This window comes from Eucyclogobius newberryi, unplaced genomic scaffold, assembly GCF_026437365.1.
Source record: "Eucyclogobius newberryi isolate DKJ021-1_F unplaced genomic scaffold, fEucNew1.0.hap1 SCAF_21, whole genome shotgun sequence".
Taxonomy (NCBI): domain Eukaryota; kingdom Metazoa; phylum Chordata; class Actinopteri; order Gobiiformes; family Gobiidae; genus Eucyclogobius; species Eucyclogobius newberryi.
The window spans coordinates 11,957,819-11,976,040 of NW_027315846.1; the positions used below are offsets into that span (position 1 = coordinate 11,957,819).

The 18,222-nt window shown below is 38.9% G+C and overlaps 2 protein-coding genes across 2 annotated transcripts; both read left to right on the forward strand.

The window, feature by feature from the left end:
- Positions 1-727: 727 nt before the first annotated feature.
- Positions 728-3,829, forward strand: kcnk3b (potassium channel, subfamily K, member 3b). The gene is made up of 2 exons (XM_072458164.1): positions 728-1,307; positions 2,656-3,829. Exons 1-2 carry the CDS (start codon positions 1,025-1,027, stop codon positions 3,528-3,530), a joined length of 1,158 nt encoding a protein of 385 aa, XP_072314265.1. The 5' UTR covers positions 728-1,024; the 3' UTR covers positions 3,531-3,829.
- An 8,343-nt stretch (positions 3,830-12,172) lies between these two features.
- Positions 12,173-17,339, forward strand: marc1 (mitochondrial amidoxime reducing component 1). The gene is made up of 7 exons (XM_072458012.1): positions 12,173-12,452; positions 13,109-13,279; positions 13,899-14,052; positions 14,647-14,790; positions 15,304-15,365; positions 16,232-16,303; positions 16,998-17,339. The coding sequence occupies exons 1-7, from the start codon at positions 12,202-12,204 to the stop codon at positions 17,122-17,124; spliced, it is 981 nt and encodes a 326-aa protein (XP_072314113.1). The 5' UTR covers positions 12,173-12,201; the 3' UTR covers positions 17,125-17,339.
- Positions 17,340-18,222: the final 883 nt, after the last annotated feature.

Genomic DNA, 18,222 nt, shown 5'->3' on the forward strand with positions numbered 1-18,222 from the left:
TATTCATATGAACTGTAATTATGGCCTATGTGTGCCTTTACAAAGTGTTAACCTAGGATTGCTTAAACAAATGTACTTCCTTGTTTTTTTTTTTTTTGTTTTTTTAACATTGCAGCTCCTATCTTGTTCAAACAGTAAAAGGTGTGATCTCTGTGTTTGGTTAATGTCTTTGGGACATTTGAATTGCTCAATAAATAAATTAAATTAAATCAAATGGTTGTTCTTGCCATTTTTTCCTAAGATCCATATCCATCATCCACTAATCTAAACCTCATGAAGGCATAATAAAAGGACAAAAACTGCATTTTTAAATTTGTATGAACCCTGAAATACCTTTGAGAGATTGATACATGCTTAAAAACTGAAGATGCAGCTAAATTCACTATTCAAAATCAAGTCAAATGCATTTTTGAACATACCAGAAAAATTGGCTTCTTGGGAGCAATTTGTTTTCTGGACTTGGAGTAACAACCCTATTATTTTAAACTAAAATAAAACACTTGCCTCACTTAAGTGAACAACACACCCACCGCCAAACTCTGCGCCTGACATGGATGTTCCTTATCTCAATATTTACTCAGGAAAGAAACGTTACTTCGAGGTTGCTAGACAACTTGTGGAGCCAGTAATGCTGCTTGTTTAAATAACGACTATATGTCAATATGTCACCAACAAATGACCGCGAGGATTGCACTTAGCTTTCTTTGAATGCAGCGCGAGTACTTGTTGGAGGAAACGCTGTTTATTTTGGCCTTATTGGACGCAGAGCGTGTGCGTAAAGCTCCTACTCCAAAAACTCCGTGGGATTGCCCATTTTTTTCCCTCTGCGGAATCTAAATATAATGCGGTGACAAATAGTCCAAATACAGTAGCAACCCAACTGCGACGTGGGGGTGGTGCTGAAAGAACAGCTCTTTCAGTCTCCACGCGCCTCACTGTTGGATCGGAACTCGAGGAGTGAAGACAAGGTCGGGGAATAAAAGACGGACAATAAAAACAAGGCGCTTGAGGGTGTGTTTTTATCATGAAGAGGCAAAACGCGCGGACTCTGGCTCTCATTGTCAGCATCCTCACCTACCTGGTGGTGGGAGCCGCGGTATTTGAGACCCTCGAGTCCAAACAGGAGAAAAGTCACAAGCGGAGACTCGACGCGCGGAAATACGAGCTGATGCGCAAACTGAACTTAACCAAAGAAAACTTCGAGGCGCTGGAGTCTGTGGTGCTACAGCTCAAACCGCACAAAGCCGGGGTCCAGTGGAAGTTCGCCGGCTCCTTCTACTTCGCCATCACTGTGATCACAACCATAGGTGAGTGGCACCCGCGCGGGACAGGTGAACGCTCAGAGATGACATCATCCCAGCACAGAGACGGTCCTGATTAAAACAGCATGTCTGGAATATATATATTGTTACAGTTTGTAGCCTGCCCTCCAACTATAGGACATTTTGTTTAGCGTAGAGATGAATGAAAATATCTAATTAGCCTTCAGTGACACTGGTTGGATTTTAAGTTGGCCTTAATGGTCAGAATAAATCTGGTTTGAGACATAGTTATGAAATAGACAAACCAGACCACATAATTATCTGACGGGTTGAAGATCCCTAAATGTCTTTATTCAATTTTTAATTTTAGACGCATTCAAACCTTATCAGATAGGCCTATCTTCTATAGGTCTATCAGTGGATAAAGAAGTGTAGCCAACTAGTAACAATCAAATTTAGTTTTATTTGTATTTATTTATTTTATTTATTTAATTGAGCATCCATTCTGTTTGTGTTATTTTTTTTTATCCAGTATCTATTTCGAAATCTATTTGCACACTGTTCCAGACAAATGAGCCCAGCAATTTAAGTTTTGTTTCACTTGCTAGAAACGCTACAGTTGTTTTTCCACACTTGAGGTTAAGAAGGTGATATCAATGTATTTTTATTTCTAGCACTCTACAATTTTTCTGCTAACGACAGAGTGGAGTGGGAGTGAGAGATAAAGCTGTAATATCAGATCACATTTGTTCATGTCAGTGGGTACACTCTGCTGAAGTGACGTGTTAGGACAACTGATGGATTTACATAGCGGCTTGTGTTATTGTCACTGACACTTTCAACTGCTTTGATTTTTATTTTATTTTTTTAAGAAGAGGAGTTCCTGCATAATAAAACATCTTAAGTCACTTTATTTCAAACATTTTCCAGAACTTAAACTGAAAACGTATCTCGCAAAAGGCATATGGCATATGTATCCTTTGATTGTTATCGTGAATTGGTTGTTTTTCTGTCTGACTCATCCGAATGGTATTAAATGATTCTCTCTTTGCGTTGCTCTGTTTAGACATTAATGATCAGGTTATATATACATATTCATACATATACATATACACACATATTCATATACATAAATACAGACGTATACATTTTCCTTTTCCCTGCTGCCAGAACGGAAGAATGCTCCAGGCCATTCACCGTGTCCTTGGCAGTTTTGAGGCCCAGATACATAGTTCTGAAGTCCAGCGATGCCATTTGCACTGCTCTATTGATCTCAGTCCAATATATCAGAGCAATAGGAGAGTCCCAATGATGAGCCTCCTAGCAACCACAGTTTCCAGCACCAAAAAGTATTTCTATACCTATAACCTGCCTCTCCCTTTGCTCTGCGCAGGTTATGGCCACGCAGCACCCAGCACCGACTCAGGGAAAGTCTTCTGCATGTTCTACGCTCTGCTGGGGATCCCTCTTACCCTCGTTATGTTTCAGAGCCTGGGTGAACGCATCAACACCTTTGTCCGCTACCTTTTGCACCAAGCCAAGAAGTGTCTGGGCATGCGTCGAACTGAGGTCTCTATGGCCAACATGGTGACAGTGGGCTTCTTCTCCTGCCTCAGCACCCTCTGCGTAGGCGCCATCTTGTTTTCACAATCAGAGGGGTGGAGCTTTCTACATGCCTTCTACTACTGCTTTATCACGCTTACCACAATCGGATTTGGAGATTACGTGGCTCTTCAAAAGGACGACGCTTTGCAAAATGATCCGCGATATGTTGCGTTCTGCTTTGTCTACATCCTCATGGGGTTGACAGTGATAGGGGCATTTCTGAATTTAGTTGTGTTGAGATTTTTGACGATGAACATGGAAGATGAGAGACGGGACGCTAAGCAGAAAGCGCTGATGACCATAAACAAACCAAGAGCAGAGGTGGCAAGACTGCTACCATTATCCTCAGCCACCACTCCTGTAGCAGAGACAAAATCAAAAGAATCAAAAGGCGTTTACACAGAAGTTCTTCATTTCCAAACTATATGCTCCTGTCTTTGGTATAGAAGCAAAGAGAAATTGCAAAGTTCCTCTTCAATGATACCGGAACTGGCTATTTCAGACCCTTATCTCCAAACAGACTCTTATCTCCAAACAGACTCTTACGTTGAACCAGGAACTACAGGGTGCATGTGTTCACCAAGACAGTGCACCAATATTAGCTCAATAACAACAGGTCTCCTCTCTCCATTTAGAGCCTTTAAAAGACGCAGCTCAGTGTAGCCTCCATCCAATGCAGCAGATTGGACAACACGATACGGCACTATATGCGGCCATCTTGCCAAAAACTATGACAGAAATCTGGCAAGAGACACAAAGAGTGGGTGCGTCCGTGGTGCTATAAACCCAAAATTCAACAGGCGGACGTGGAGAGTGAGAGTGCTGTGAGCAGTCCTACTCAAATACTGCTGGTTTGATGAGGATTAAGCGCACAGTTGACTTTCAGGGTTGGTCTAAAATAGAAGACGTGTGTGTCCTGTTGAGAGGAAGACTGAGAAAGGGTGAGATGTTGTACCGGGGTTGCACAAGTGTATTTAAAAATCAGTAATTCCATTTTCTACTTGCAGGAACTGAATTACAATACAAAAAAGCATCTGAACCTCAAAAAAATTTTCTGAACTTCTACTTTAAATGTTCCCTATGTAACATTTCTGGTGGGGAGTCAGCCACTTGCCTGTGTCAGTTACCTGCTTGTGTCCATGGAGATGATTGCTTTGCCTGGAATGTTCCAGAGCATTGCATTTATCTATTTTGCATTTATTAGAGGTTACAGGTGTGTTTTGGCCAGGCTTTATTGGACAGGACAGTGTTGCCTGAAATGGGGATGATAGAGGAAAGGACATTCAGCAAATTGTCAGAGTTGGAATCAGTCTCACAACGTTGCAGCCAGCTGCCCACAGAGATTGGCATACGTGCAATCCACCTTCAAGCCACAAAGCTGCTCTTCTCACTCGCCTCTCCACAGACCTGATCTGTGACTTGACCTGTTGGTATCAGCTGCTTGTCTCCATGGAGATTTGCCCCAAGTTTACTGCCATATTGTGGAACATTCCAGACAAAGCAATAACATCTTCGTCTTCATGTCCAACAGGCAGGTGGCGGACCCTCCACCACAAAAGTTACATCGTGCACCTTTAAGTTAATTTAAATTTAAATTCTGCAGCCCTTGCTTACCCGTGTTTTAAACATGTGATGTTTAGTGTCAACAACATTTTTCCAGAGTATAGCTGGACGTGAATGAAAGATATTGTTAGTCACGGCTTATTCACAGTCTTTCTATTGTTTACCAGGAGAGACCAAACTCAGCGATCAGGCTGTTCTCTGCCATCTGAAAGAAGTGAGTCCCAAACTGTGGTTTCTACACCCAGGAGCTTTGTTGCAGATTTAATATTATTGTTATTTTTTGTTTTATAATATATATATATTTCTTTTAACCCTGCTACCACAAAAGACAAAAAGTTATGATGTGGTTCTGGTTAAAATATATATAATACCAAACAAAAAGTGTTTAAAAATAGTGCATCCTCATTGACGTACACTTATTTTGGTAGCTTTATGTATGAAGACTTTACAAATGTACCACACATTGGAAGAAGATAAAATGGCATATAGGTTTACAAAATTGCATTGTGTGGAGAAAATATATTGAACCAGTGTAGATCAAAGCCACAGTCATGTTTTCGTGTTTTTAAGATGAAATGACTGTAACTCAAAATGACTCAAAGTGGAGCGGCCTGTTGTTGTGGGCTCGAACTAAACTGAAATCACAGAATTATGTAACAAAACGTTGTGTAAAGTTCAGAAAATCACAAACTGGATTGACAAACATCGTCAGCAAACATCAGCAAACTTAAAAAGGCCCAAGAAAAATGTGATTCTTGCATTAACAGCTTGGATGCTAAAAAAAAGGAGAAATCAACAGAAATATAATTTATAAACCCAAAATACACAGTTTACTGTTCTAGTACTTTACTGACCGAAACATTAAAGGTGCACAATGAGCGTTTGACTTAACAGGGTCCACTACACCTGGTTGTCCCCGTGGAGATGTCATTGCATTGCATTATTTCAATTATAGACCTGTGACTTTCCCTTGTGACGTCACCTGCTTGTTTCCATGGAGATAAGTTTAACACCATACTGTAGAACCTTTACGGCATAGCAATAATATCTCTATGGAAACAAGCAGGTGGCCGGACTGTCCACCAGAAACGTTACATAGTTCACCTTTAAGACCATGCTGGATATCACTGAATATCACTTTCCAAACCCAAGCTACCGTAGTCACTTATTTTGTTTCGACGCTGACCACTACAGCGTCTACACTACATTGAAAAACAAAAATTGTCTGTGCTTTTAAATGTAAACTTATTTTTTTTATTTGTTCTTAAATGTTACTTATTAGTCTTAAATGTTCTTACGAGTTGTGTGCTGTCAAGTCTTTCACTTTGCCCCTGGTCACCCTTGTAAAAGTAGTAAAATAAAGGTAAAATAAACGTTAATAAATAAAAGACCGCAAGAAAACCTTACAATACCTGCAGTTTAGAGGTGCTCTGAGTATGAGAAAATGATTGTATATTTAAAACTATTTTTCTTAATCTATTTTTATTCCATTGAGAAAATAGCTCTTGGAAATGTAATAAGTGAAAAGGCACAAGGTTTGAGGATTTTTGTCATGATTAAAGAATCTATTTTATGTTGATAAAAAGCTTTGGATAAGATCTCCTCATATATTAGTAAGCAATAAAGAAGGCATGCGCCAAAAAGTATGTTGTTTTCCCAGTTTGAGTAGCTCTGCTTGTTCGAATGTAAGTCCAAGCTGCATCTGCACAGAGCCATAGATGCAAATTATTTTAAGCCATCGTTCGGAGTGGCAGACGGGAGGGGCTTTACAACTCAGACAAAAGATAATGAGGCGCATGTCAATCATCTGCAATTACTGTAAAATCGTGTCATAGGAAAAATACACCCGCACTATCTCTCACATTTCTCCATCTGACACGTGCTGATGTTGCACCCATTCCTTAAGTTCAAATGATTTTGGTATAATACAAACTATTTTATGATCATAAAAAACATGTACACTATACAATGCACAATTTAGAAGAGTGGCATTAATGTTTCCATCATTTTTCAAACTTTTATTGTCCTTGTTCCGATATTTAGATGTGTTTCTGTATTTATTTTACGGGAATTTAAAATCTTATTTTTATGTAACCTCCCTCTCCATTTTGTTAACACTAATTTGTGTTTCTAAAACATCCTGTATTGTTGCATTGTACACCACTATAGATGTCTGAAAATAAAAGAGATAAACTGCTTTTTTATGACCAACTCCATTAAGCCAGACTGCAGAAGCCCACATGTATGCAAGTGCTGGATCAGAGACTTCAAGAAGTCTTCAAGAAGACTTTTTAAGGCAGGAGCAAAGTTGTACTTGAACAAAATACACTTGAAGCTATTTGTCAACACTTGAAAAACTGTAACTGTATTTTATTGTTATTTTCATAAACATGTCATTTTGGGCCAGTTATTGAAAATTAAGAGAAAATATATGTATAATAAAATGTCTAATATTTTATCCTAAAGAAGTGGTTTGCTGTATTTATAATGCAAATCTGTATTCACTCAAATGTGCTTTTTTAAAAATGCTTTGGAAATGACCACTATTTCCATTCAGTTGTTTCATATTAGTCTATGAGTTAATGTTGTCCTCTGCAGACCAGGACCAGCCAACATTAGTTTTTTGAGGACATATTCAACATTTTTCCAACTTCATGTTCTGCCATTCATACTAAAAACCTATTAAGACAGAGGTGGGTTAAATTTGCTCACGTTACATTTACTTAAGTAACTTTTTGAAGAAATTGTGCTTTTCAAAGTATTTTTCTTTGGAGATACCAAATATTTATTTATTTATATATTTATTAAATACATTTTTCACCTAAACCTTTATTCAGCACACATGTATTTGTCTCTAAAAATACTTATTCAAATAATTATTTATTTATTTATTTATTATGCATGAGTAATATTTTAAGTATATATTTTGGCTACTCCCGCCTCTGTTAATAGATTACTTAAGAAGAATTTGCAGGATCATGAGACATATTCTAGACAAAAAGTTAAAACCATGATTGCTCCCTTTTATTCCTTGTGGTCTTATTAATTTAATCACATTAAACTTTAATTGTAAAGATATTGTTTACATAGGAAACTTTTAATTGTAGCTTTTATTATTTTCTCCATAGCTTATTTAGAAGGCTGAGCTGCTTCTACACTCAGATCTATGTTTCACTATCGGCAGGTGACTATGGACCAGTAGATTCACTCTGTCACTGCATCCAACAGATCAGTTTGTGGATGCAAAACAACTTTCTCCAGCTGAACTCAGACAAGACTGAAATAATCGTTTTTGGCCCACAGAAACAAAGAGAAAGTGTTAGCGGTCACCTCCAGAGTCTCGCTCTAAAACCTACAAACCAAATTAGAAATCTGGGGGTAATAATGGACTCAGACTTGAACTTTAATAGCCACGTCAAATCAATAACATCAGCAGCTTTTTACCATCTAAAAAACATTGCCAAAATCAAAAATATAGTGTCAAAACCAGATTTAGAGAGACTTATCCATGCGTTTGTCTCCAGTAGATTAGACTACTGTAACGGCCTGCTCACTGGCCTCTCCAAACGAGCTGTAAAACAGCTGCAGTACATCCAGAACGCTGCTGCTCGGGTCCTGACTAGAACCAGGAAGTATGATCACATTAGTCCTGTTCTCAGGTCTCTGCACTGGCTCCCTGTGGCTCAGAGAATAGACTTTAAAGCAGCTCTGCTTGTGTACAAGTCTCTCCATGGCCTAGCACCAAAGTACATCTTGGATATGTTAGTGCCATATGAACCATCTCGGACTCTGAGGACCTCAGGGACCGGCCTCTTGCTGGTGCCCAGAGTCAGGACAAAACATGGGGAATCTGCGTTTCAGTTTTATGCAGCTAAAATCTGGAACAGTCTTCCTGAAGATGTGAGACAGGCTTCTACTCTGACAATGTTCAAATCTAGGCTAAAAACAGTTTTGTTTAGCTGCGCATATGACTGAAAGGATTTTTTCTTTGCACTCTTCTCTTTTGTTTGTGATTTTATTAGTTTAGAAAATCAGTTGGATTGATAATTTTTAATTTAGTTAATTTTATTGTATTTCTGTTTCTGTAATTTCTTTGTGATTTGAATGCATTTTTCCTGCTGTGAAGCACTTTGAATTGCCTTGTGTATGAAATGTGCTCTACAAATAAACTTGCCTTGCCTTGCCTTGCCTTGTTGCATGACCTTTAGCGTGACCACATAAACATGCAAACACAGCACCGGCCCCTCTTGCTGTGCATCGTCATGTACACTGAAAAAAGCCTGCTGAATCTATAGTAAGTAAAGTCCCTGTGGTCCAGATGGCATGGCCCTGGGAGCCCTGAATGAGCTCCAGCACTGGACAACCTACAGCAGGTGAGTCACGATCTAGAGGAGGAGGAGGACCATTATTACATGTTCACTGTGTTACTCTACACACTATAGCCTTGTTACTAACCAGTCTGCTTGTGTTTGTATATTGTATCAACTCAAAAAATATGTATTATATTCAACTCCGAGTCCAAGTTCCAAACAATGAAACCTGGACACTGGTTAAAAAAAGACAAGCAGATTAACCAACATTCACAGGAAAAGAGCAAATGGATAACGGTCCCAGAACATACCCTGTTCTTAGACCCTCCTTCTTGGTGAGGAAAACTCCAAAAAACAGGTGAGAAAAAGAGAAACCTCAAGGAATAAAAGTTCCTCTCCCACAGATAGACAGGACTGATGCGCATCCATTTGCAGATGTATGTTTAATTCTGTAGAGCCAGAGTCCACTCACAGAGGGATGGAGGGTGGCTCATCTAGGAGAATGTGGATTTAAAATGAATATAGATTTTACAATGAAATAGAACAAAATTTTACCTTTCCTAATCTATATTACTATATTATACTACTATTATTACACCACAATAAACACATTTATCTTACTCTTTACAGGTGTTTTTTATTGCTTAAAATAATACCTTGAATGGCCTGGTGGCATCCCATTCTTGTCTCCATGGGAAAAGAAAGGTTTCATACCATATTGTGGAACCTTCTATACAAAACATCTCTGTAGAGACAAGGTCTACAGTGCACACAGTGCACCTAAAATATCATAACATCATAATGTAATTCATTCCATATCCTAATCACAATAATTGGGCCCATTATTGGGACCGGCTCAACCAGAACGTAATATTTCTGTGGTCAGATGATGGTTTCATATAAACAAATGCAAATAACACCATTAGTAGTCATAATAATGGAAAAAATGGAAATGTACTCTGAGCTTCAAAGTCACGGCAGCCTCATTTTACAGCCATGCTTTGTCTTCTTGTACAGGAACATAATTAAGCAGAGGACATCATGCATTGCCCTTATGTCAAGTGTGAAGTCTTGGTGCTATATTTAGTTCAAGTTCTTAAGGCCCAGATTGTCCCTCCTCAGTCGTCTGGCTCCTTTGAACAAGACTTTGAAAAATACAGGGATGTTCTTCACTGCTTTAATGTCCCTTTGGTTTAACCTCTGATGACACTACAGATGGCAAAGTGTTTGGATAATTTTGCGCAGTTTTGCAACTGTGGATTTAAAGGGCTGGCCCACTGCCTGCCAATTGTCCCTTGAGGGCATCACACTCACAGAAAGGGAACAGAAGAAAGCGTCTATTGGACATGTCCCAGTGCTGCCCCCTGTGGACAGAGCATCTGCTGCACTCTCCTTTGGCCACAGACCCAGGTCACAGACTGAAATAACTGCACAGAGAAGTTCAAATGACGTAACCCGGTCTCAGAGAGGCCCGTGACAGGTGACACAGGAGAGGGGAACCACTGAAAACATTGGTGGCATGCAGTTTAACAGACTAATACAACCAAGCGCCAAATTATGATGAATAGGATCAGTGCATCCAAAGGTGAAGCTTTTGAACTGTTCCTGGTCTGCAGAAGTTCAAGAAAGGAACAGCTCTTCAGACATAGGCCCAGAGTAATCCAAAGCATAATATAAACCTATATTTATGGACCAGACTGAGGAGCTTTCTGACACATTTTCATCAGAATTCCCATTGTCTAGCGTCTCATACACATACACTGCCAGTCAAAAAAAAGTCACCACAGAAAATATTTGGTTGGACCACTTTTAGCTTTGATTTCAACACACATTTGCTGTGGCATAGTTTGAATAAGCGTCTCCAATATGAAAAGATTGATTTCCATTCAGTTGCATTATTTTTCTCCACTTGAACTCCACAAAGCCTTCTCCAGCTCATCCCAAAGACACTCTCTGGAGTTCAGATCTGTAGTAGATTAGTTTCTGCTTCTCCTTAGATGTTTTCTGTGCTCGATACCAATGATTTGACCCTTCTCACACATACTGACGTCTTTTCCATGACCACAGGATTCGTCTTTCCACATGATTGTTTCAGAAATGAGAAGCCACTCACTGCAACAGTTGGGTTTAAATACTGTGCTGCAGGTGAAAGATCATCAGTTATCCAGAAGCAGCCTCTGATCTTTGCGTCGTTGAATCCAAATGGTAACTTTTTTCAGTGTATTTGCAGTGTACTATTCCATTGTCTCTCAATCAAGTTAAAGGAAGAAGTGTCTCAAATCTAGCAGTTCAAAATGTAAACTACAATAGCTCCATAATATTGCATTGACGGATATAGGCTATATATATGAACAAGACAAAACATTGGGTACATTTGTATACGGCCAGATTACAGTATTCAGATGATAAGATTTGATAACTGTGTGTTTACAGGTCCAAGAATAACCAAACACCCAACTGTTGTATTTTGAAGAAAGTGGATTTTAATTTAAATTTTTTTATTTTGCAGTTTATCTTTTATTTTCGTTTATGCCACATTAGTTTGCCTTTTTTGCAAACGTGAACAGAATGATATCAGATTACTTACATCAGAAGTAACTGATACATGAAATTCCAATCATCTTACAAACTTTTTCCTAAACATTATTCAGAGTTCCAGTTTACATCTGGGTCAGTTCGGTTTTACCTCTGGGGTTTTTAGTTTTTTTTTATTGTCATTTTTATTGTATTGTTTATAACAGACAATATAAATGTTTGGGCATATTCCAATTACAATGACACGTTTTACATCAAAAACATTTAAAGACATTCAGTTTTAACCATTATCATTAGTATTATCTTGTCTTACGCTGTTTTTTATTTTATTTTATTTTATTTTTTATCTTTATTTATTTTCCCCCTCCATTCCTTATTAGGAAATGAGAGGTTTTGTCAATAGGAGTTTTTATTTATAAAAGTTCTTCTATTAAGAGTGTTTTTTAAACTTCCTATAAGTTATCTGTTCTTTCCCTCTGTATCTACCTGCGTTGCAACAATGAAATTTCCCCATGTGTGGACAATAAAGGAATATCTTATCTTATCTTAGTTTTCATAAATGGCTTTTTGGTTCAAACTTTAGGAAATGGTGAGGAAATATGATTAAATTAGTTTAATAAGGACAGGGGGGAAAAGGGAAACTGACGTCGATTTTTTTTTTTTTTTTATGAATGTAGAATTTACCAAATATAAGGATTAGATGAATTACCATTTTCTTACTCTAGTCCACATTACATAACATTTGTGTCCTCTGGAGGCGGCCTAGCACATCCAAGCCTCCAGCTCCATGAGTAGCTCCATGATGGAACCAGCCGAGGGAGCTGTTCCGAGCTGTTCCGCCCAAACCTCCCGCTCCAGTGACTGTCTCTTTAACACAACTGAAGCTGCAAAAGTCCAACGTCCATTCACAAACAAACTGCCCCAACATGGACCTCCGCGCTGCGGCCGCGAACGCCTTTGCCCAACACCGCAAAGCCGCCCTCCTGGTCGGTGGAGCTGGAGTTGCTTTGCTCGGTCTTGCGGTGGGTTATAAATATCTGCGAAAGCCAGAACAACGAGTGCGCGTGGGCGTCGTGTCGCAGCTTCTCGTTCACCCTCTCAAGTCCGGGAAAGCGCTCTCCGTGGCGCTCGCAGAGTGCGTCAGAACCGGGCTTAAGTTCGGAGAGCTGCAGGATCGGTGAGTGCACAAGAGGGAACAGGTCTGTCACTCAGGGCTGTTTGCAGAAGATACTTATGATAACACACGGCAGGCATGGTCACGAGTCACGACCAACTTTCCCCTTTAGTTTAATGCTCAGGATTGTCCTGTCCATTTGCGCAATCCACTCCTCCTAAAATGCCTTTCCCTTTTTTTTTTATAGGCGCATGTTTGTTGACTACTACTACTCTGTCTTCAAACAATGGGTGATATGAAGGCCTAGAATGCAAATGGGTCAAATTAGTGTCAAAAGCTTCTATAACTTAATTTAAACCAGTGTGGCAGTGGGAGTCTAAATACACTTTCTCTGTTTGGACTGAAACAAATATGGGTCAACTATCCCTAGTCATAAAATCATCATTTTTATTTTATTTATTTTATTTATTTCAATTTTTTTTTTCTTTTTTTTCCCCTCCATCCCTTGTTGGGAAATGGGAGTTTTTGTTTATAAGAGTTTTTGTTTATAAGAGTTCTTCTATTGAGAGTGATTTTTAAACTTCCTATAAGTGATCTGTTCTTTTCCTCTGTATCTACCTGCGTTGCAACAATGAAATTTCCCCATGTGTGGACAATAAAGGGATTATCTTTAATATCTTATCTTATCATCATCTCGTCATTCCATGTTGTGTTTGCAGACACTGGATGGTGGTGACTGAGGATGGCCACATGGTGACGGGACGACAGGAGCCCCGCATGGTCCTGATCACTCTCACCTGTGAAGGAGGGCAAGTCTGTCTGAACGGGCCCAATATGGAGGAGCTTAAGGTCCCCATGAAGAATCCCCAAAACGGGGTCATCGACTGTAGGTACTTTAATCCACTCAAGTCAATTTCAATCTAATTTGATCTGTTGGATTTGAGTTACCGTATTTTCCGGACTATAAGGCGCGCTGGGTTATAAGGCCCACTGCCAATGAATGGTCTTTTTTCGATAATTTTTCATATGTAAGGACTATAAGGCGCATTAAGCGGAACAAAATAAGGCGCACTGCCGTTTTTTGAGAAAATTAAAGGCTTTTAAGTGCGCCTTATAATGCAGAAAATATGGTAATTGTAAAATAAAGTGCTTTGTCTCAGGTAAGTTTTCTGCTGCACAATCAATCACACAAGTCACAGAACCAGTTTAGATAACAGTGTGCAGCTTCTCTCTGGGCAGCGCATTGCAAAGACACTCTAAACAGTACATTCTGCAGTGTATATTAAATCTTAAAATGTTCATCCAACACAAACTGCATATCTAACTTTTTTTATTTTTTTATTTTTTACATATGAGACATTTAAACAAAATTATTCTCATCTTCCTGCCTACTTCCTTAATGCTATTTGTGTTTGTCTCTGCTGTTGAGTAGCTTTTCGCAGGTCAGAAATGTGTATAATTTCCAATAGATGTAGCTGCAAACACTAATTAATGTGTTTTTCTTTTCAGAGTGTTTGGGGCAGACATCCAAGGTCGGGACTGTGGAAACGCTGTCTCCTCTTGGCTCACTCGTTATCTCAAGGCAGAGCAGACCTATCGTTTGGTGCACTTTGAACCGCACATGAAAGCCAGGAAACCGGAGCCACTGTTCCCAAAAGATGAGGTAAACATCTTCTTTAGCCCGCACAATTTGTTGAAAATATAATGAAGCTCCACAAAAATCCTGAAATTAATTTTAAGGCATTTACATGATGAAAAATACACTTTCAAAGTTGCAGCGTTAAATTGTATTATTTTAATGTTGCAGTTATCTTCATTTGGTCTTAATGCAGTTAAAGCCTTTAAATGTTGGATTTATGTTGATTTAAAGGTGCACATGGTAACTAAAATGTGCTTTTCTCTATGGAAATGTAATTGATTTACCTGGAATGTTCCACAGTATGGTATTAGATTGATCAATCTTGCATTCAACCACAGGTGATTTTATTTCTTAAAAATACCTTGAATAAACATCTGACCTTTAACTTGGCATCCCCAGCTTGTCTCAATATAACATCTCCATGGAGACAGGCAGGTGACAGACCCTTCATAGCATAGCGCTCTATCTCTCCATTTTTATAAATTGACTTCATATTTTGATAAATGTCACATATTGTGCAGCACTGATCAGTACAGATTTGTTTTCCTATTCCTTTCTGGTTGTCTTGTTTCTTCTCTGACTGACTTGTGGCACTGTCGTTGTACCGTGTCCGTCCAGGCGGTGGCGTACCCGGACTATGGCCCTGTGATGCTGCTCTCTGAAGCCTCAGTGAAGGACCTCAGCAGCAAACTGGAGGAGGAGGTGACAGCGGAGCGTTTCCGGCCAAATATTGTCATTAGCGACTGTGAGCCATATGATGAGGTCAGTTTTTCTACTCTGATAAATTATTCAAGCTACAAATGTGTTTTTTCCCTACCAAACTAACCACTTTTTTTTTTTTTTTTTTTATAAATGTATTTGTTCTTCTTAAAAACAATTAAATGTGGCAATCAAACAGAGCAGAAAGATAAGATAAACATTTAATAAGTGCCCTTACAAAATATCAAACTTGGAACTCGAAACTCGATTGCTTTAAAAGTTGATTAATTGCAGAGCCCCATGTGTAGCATACAGGGTTTCTCCCACACGTGAATCATAAATTCTCTTTTTTAGTTGGATTCACCTCAACGTTTTAAATGTCAATTAACCTTACACTACAACAATTTAAAAAAAAAAAAAACCTCTTGTTGAATATCACGACATACTTTTCTTGTTATTTTTTAAAATCCCTTCTGTTGAATTTTTTTTGTTGGTCTGACTCATACGCAGCGCCCTGTTCAGAGCCAGCAGTGTTGACTAATTTTATCTTCTTAAGCAAATGTTGTGCTTTTTCAGGACTCTTGGGAGGAGATCCAGATTGGCAGCGTGCGGCTGAAGCGAGTGATGGCGTGTGGAAGGTACCACCGATCCAGGAGCCAGTGTCACTGCAGTGTTGCCAATGCAGAAATACCACAGCTTTCACGGCCATTAGTAGTATTGGCATTTGAATACAAGTCACAAGTGTTTACATTGTTTTGAACCCAATTAATCCACCAGCCTCATGTACAAATGAACTTAATTGTAGGCTTTGTTTTGGAGGTTTGAACCAAGCACGTTGAGACATGTCATTGTCAATATCACTATTAATGGCAAGACCATTTGGCAAGTGGTCAAACCAAGTTAAGGTTAAGGTTCACATTATTGTCTGTGTAGGGAAGTTTGTTCTCCATATTTAACACATCCTTCAATGCTGCTGGGCTAACCACTCAGGAGCAGAGGGCGACTGCAGTGGACCCGAGATGCCTCTCAAGAGCTTGATTATAGAGTTGGAGGATTTTGTCTGTTAGACTACCCAGATGACCCCTACCCACACAGTGAAAATACAATACAATACACGTCAGTCTGGTGTCTGTAGGAATAATGTATAGTTTAAATATTTAAATTAGTCCATTTCTATCTGATTGCTGATTAGGTGTTCCCACTGCTGGTGTTAGTGTTAGTGTGTCTGTTTTTAAGCTGTATTTATGTGTGATGTTACATGGGCTATTTTATGCATTGCCTGACTTCTGCTGTCACTTTCATCTGACAACAGATGAAAATTAGCTTTTAGGGTTATGGTACTTTTATTGTCCCTGTATAAATTATATGACTACAAAAAATAAAGTCAACCGCAAAAGCCTGATTTGCAAGAAAATGTAAAACTGTAATAGTAGCTGCTTATGCTAATAACTTTTAGAAATCACATTGGATAATGGTGACCATCAAACATTGTGTGTTTTCACAGATGTATTTTCACCACTGTTGATCCTGAAACTGGTATAATCAGCAGGAAGGAGCCTTTGGAGACATTGAAAAGGTTTGTACAGTATTAACTGCTATGGTATTATAGTATTTAAAACTATTAAAGTATTGCATTCAATCATCATTATTGCTCGATCAGTCGCAGCATAAAGTTTAGTGTCAATCATTTAAAACACCTCTGTTTTTAGAGCATTTTCACACATGTTATTGCGCTCCCTGGATCGGACCCAGTGTGCACTAGGTGTAGTTCTGTTAACGTAACTATTGTGTCGGCCCAGTACATCTGAACTGCTCCTCACTCACCCCAAAAGTTGCACCATGAGCCACGTGAGAACGCGTGAGACCGTGAGAAGTACAAACATTCTCGGGTCTTTTCACCTGTGGCCGCTTGTGACTTGCAGGGCAGGTTTAGTTCAGCCATATGTCATTTGAACCAGCCCGTCTCGCACCACAAAATCTATTTTTCTACCTGCTCCACGTCTAGAGCACGTCTACATTGTAATTTAGCTTAATTTGGACTTTTAAAATGTTAGAAATTGTATTTGAAAAAAGCCTGGTAGCCTGGTGGTGGAGTGGATCGCACACATGCCTGCCGTGTCCGTGTGGGAGGGCTGCAGCGTCAGGAGTTTGAATCTGGCTCACAACGGTTTACTGCATGTCATTACCCAGTCTCATTCCCATTTCACGCTGCACTGTCCTGTCAAATAAAGCCTATGGGAAAAAAGCTAATTTTGTGACATATTTTCCAGTTACCGTTTGTGTGATCCATCTGAGAAACACCTCTATAAGATGTCTCCACTTTTCGGGCAGATTCACAGTGTGAAGAAAACGGGAATTCTACAGGTTGGAGATGACGTTTTCAAGATTGTTCGCTGAGAGAATGAAATGTTATAGAAAATGTACTTAAATAAGGTGCAATGCATTCCTCCACCTTCATTTTATCAATGTTAAATCTCACAATATGTACTGGTAATCATCACTGGGGTGTAAAATAAAAGTGCTCTTAATGGTTATATTTTGAGGAGCAAAGCTGTTTTTAATATACCGGTAATTGTATGATATAATGAACTATTTAAATCAAGGTTAAGTGCCACAAAAACTGCTAAATCACTTTGACTGAAAATGGGAAATATATGTATGTATACTAGCTCACATATAAAAATAATACAATTTTCTATGCTTAGAAATAAATGTGTCAATATCTTCTATGTATTCTACTGTTTTATTTAACTTTGGGACTTGGGCCCTGACCGGTGAGACAAGGGTATTTTAGTGGCAGAGAGAAGTTGTACATTCCCCAGAGCCTTTTTCACATGTATTTATAGTAGTGCAAGTACATAAAGGAAAAAGCATCACGGAGGACATATTGTATATACTGATGTTATTGCTTTGCTGGACTGTTCCACAGTATGGTGTTTAATTTATTAGTCTCTATGGACGCAAGCACCACCAGGCCCAGTGACATGTCAGTTCTGTGGATTATTTACTTATGCTGAGCTCTCACTAGTCTCGGTCCTGTTGTTTTTATGTTTAAAAAAAGAAATTGGTAAAAAATAATAATAATTTCAGTTTACAAAACATTCAAAATGTAGGTTAATTGTATTTATTTTAGTAGTTTTTAATTTCTGCATTTGCTTATACATAATCTCATAGATCAAATAGAGTAAATACAATGTCATAATACATTTTACATATCTTCAAAGTGAGTATTGGGACCGCTCACTTCGGGAACCACTGCTTCAGTTAACCTCACGTGTCCTGAATGGCTCATAGATGACAGATGACTGTCTCCAAACTTGAAAGAACTGCAGGTAATGACAAACAGCAATGGGAATGTGTTCACTACAGGAACTAGACGTTTCAAAACATCTGTAGAGCCACCGTACCTAAACAAAATATATACTTAACAGGAAACCGTTTTGCCGTTCAATCTGGGGTTTAAAAGCCCCAAAAAAGCTGCAACGCACGACAAGT

Bases quoted from the DNA above. Each gene is read 5' to 3' on its own strand.
- kcnk3b (XM_072458164.1), top strand. From the start codon at position 1,025: ATGAAGAGGCAAAACGCGCGGACTCTGGCTCTCATTGTCAGCATCCTC. The intron at 1,308-2,655 runs GTGAGTGGCACC...TGCTCTGCGCAG, and splicing joins CACTGTGATCACAACCATAG to GTTATGGCCACGCAGCACCC.
- marc1 (XM_072458012.1), top strand. From the start codon at position 12,202: ATGGACCTCCGCGCTGCGGCCGCGAACGCCTTTGCCCAACACCGCAAA. The intron at 13,280-13,898 runs GTACTTTAATCC...TTTTCTTTTCAG, and splicing joins AACGGGGTCATCGACTGTAG to AGTGTTTGGGGCAGACATCC. The intron at 14,791-15,303 runs GTCAGTTTTTCT...GTGCTTTTTCAG, and splicing joins ACTGTGAGCCATATGATGAG to GACTCTTGGGAGGAGATCCA.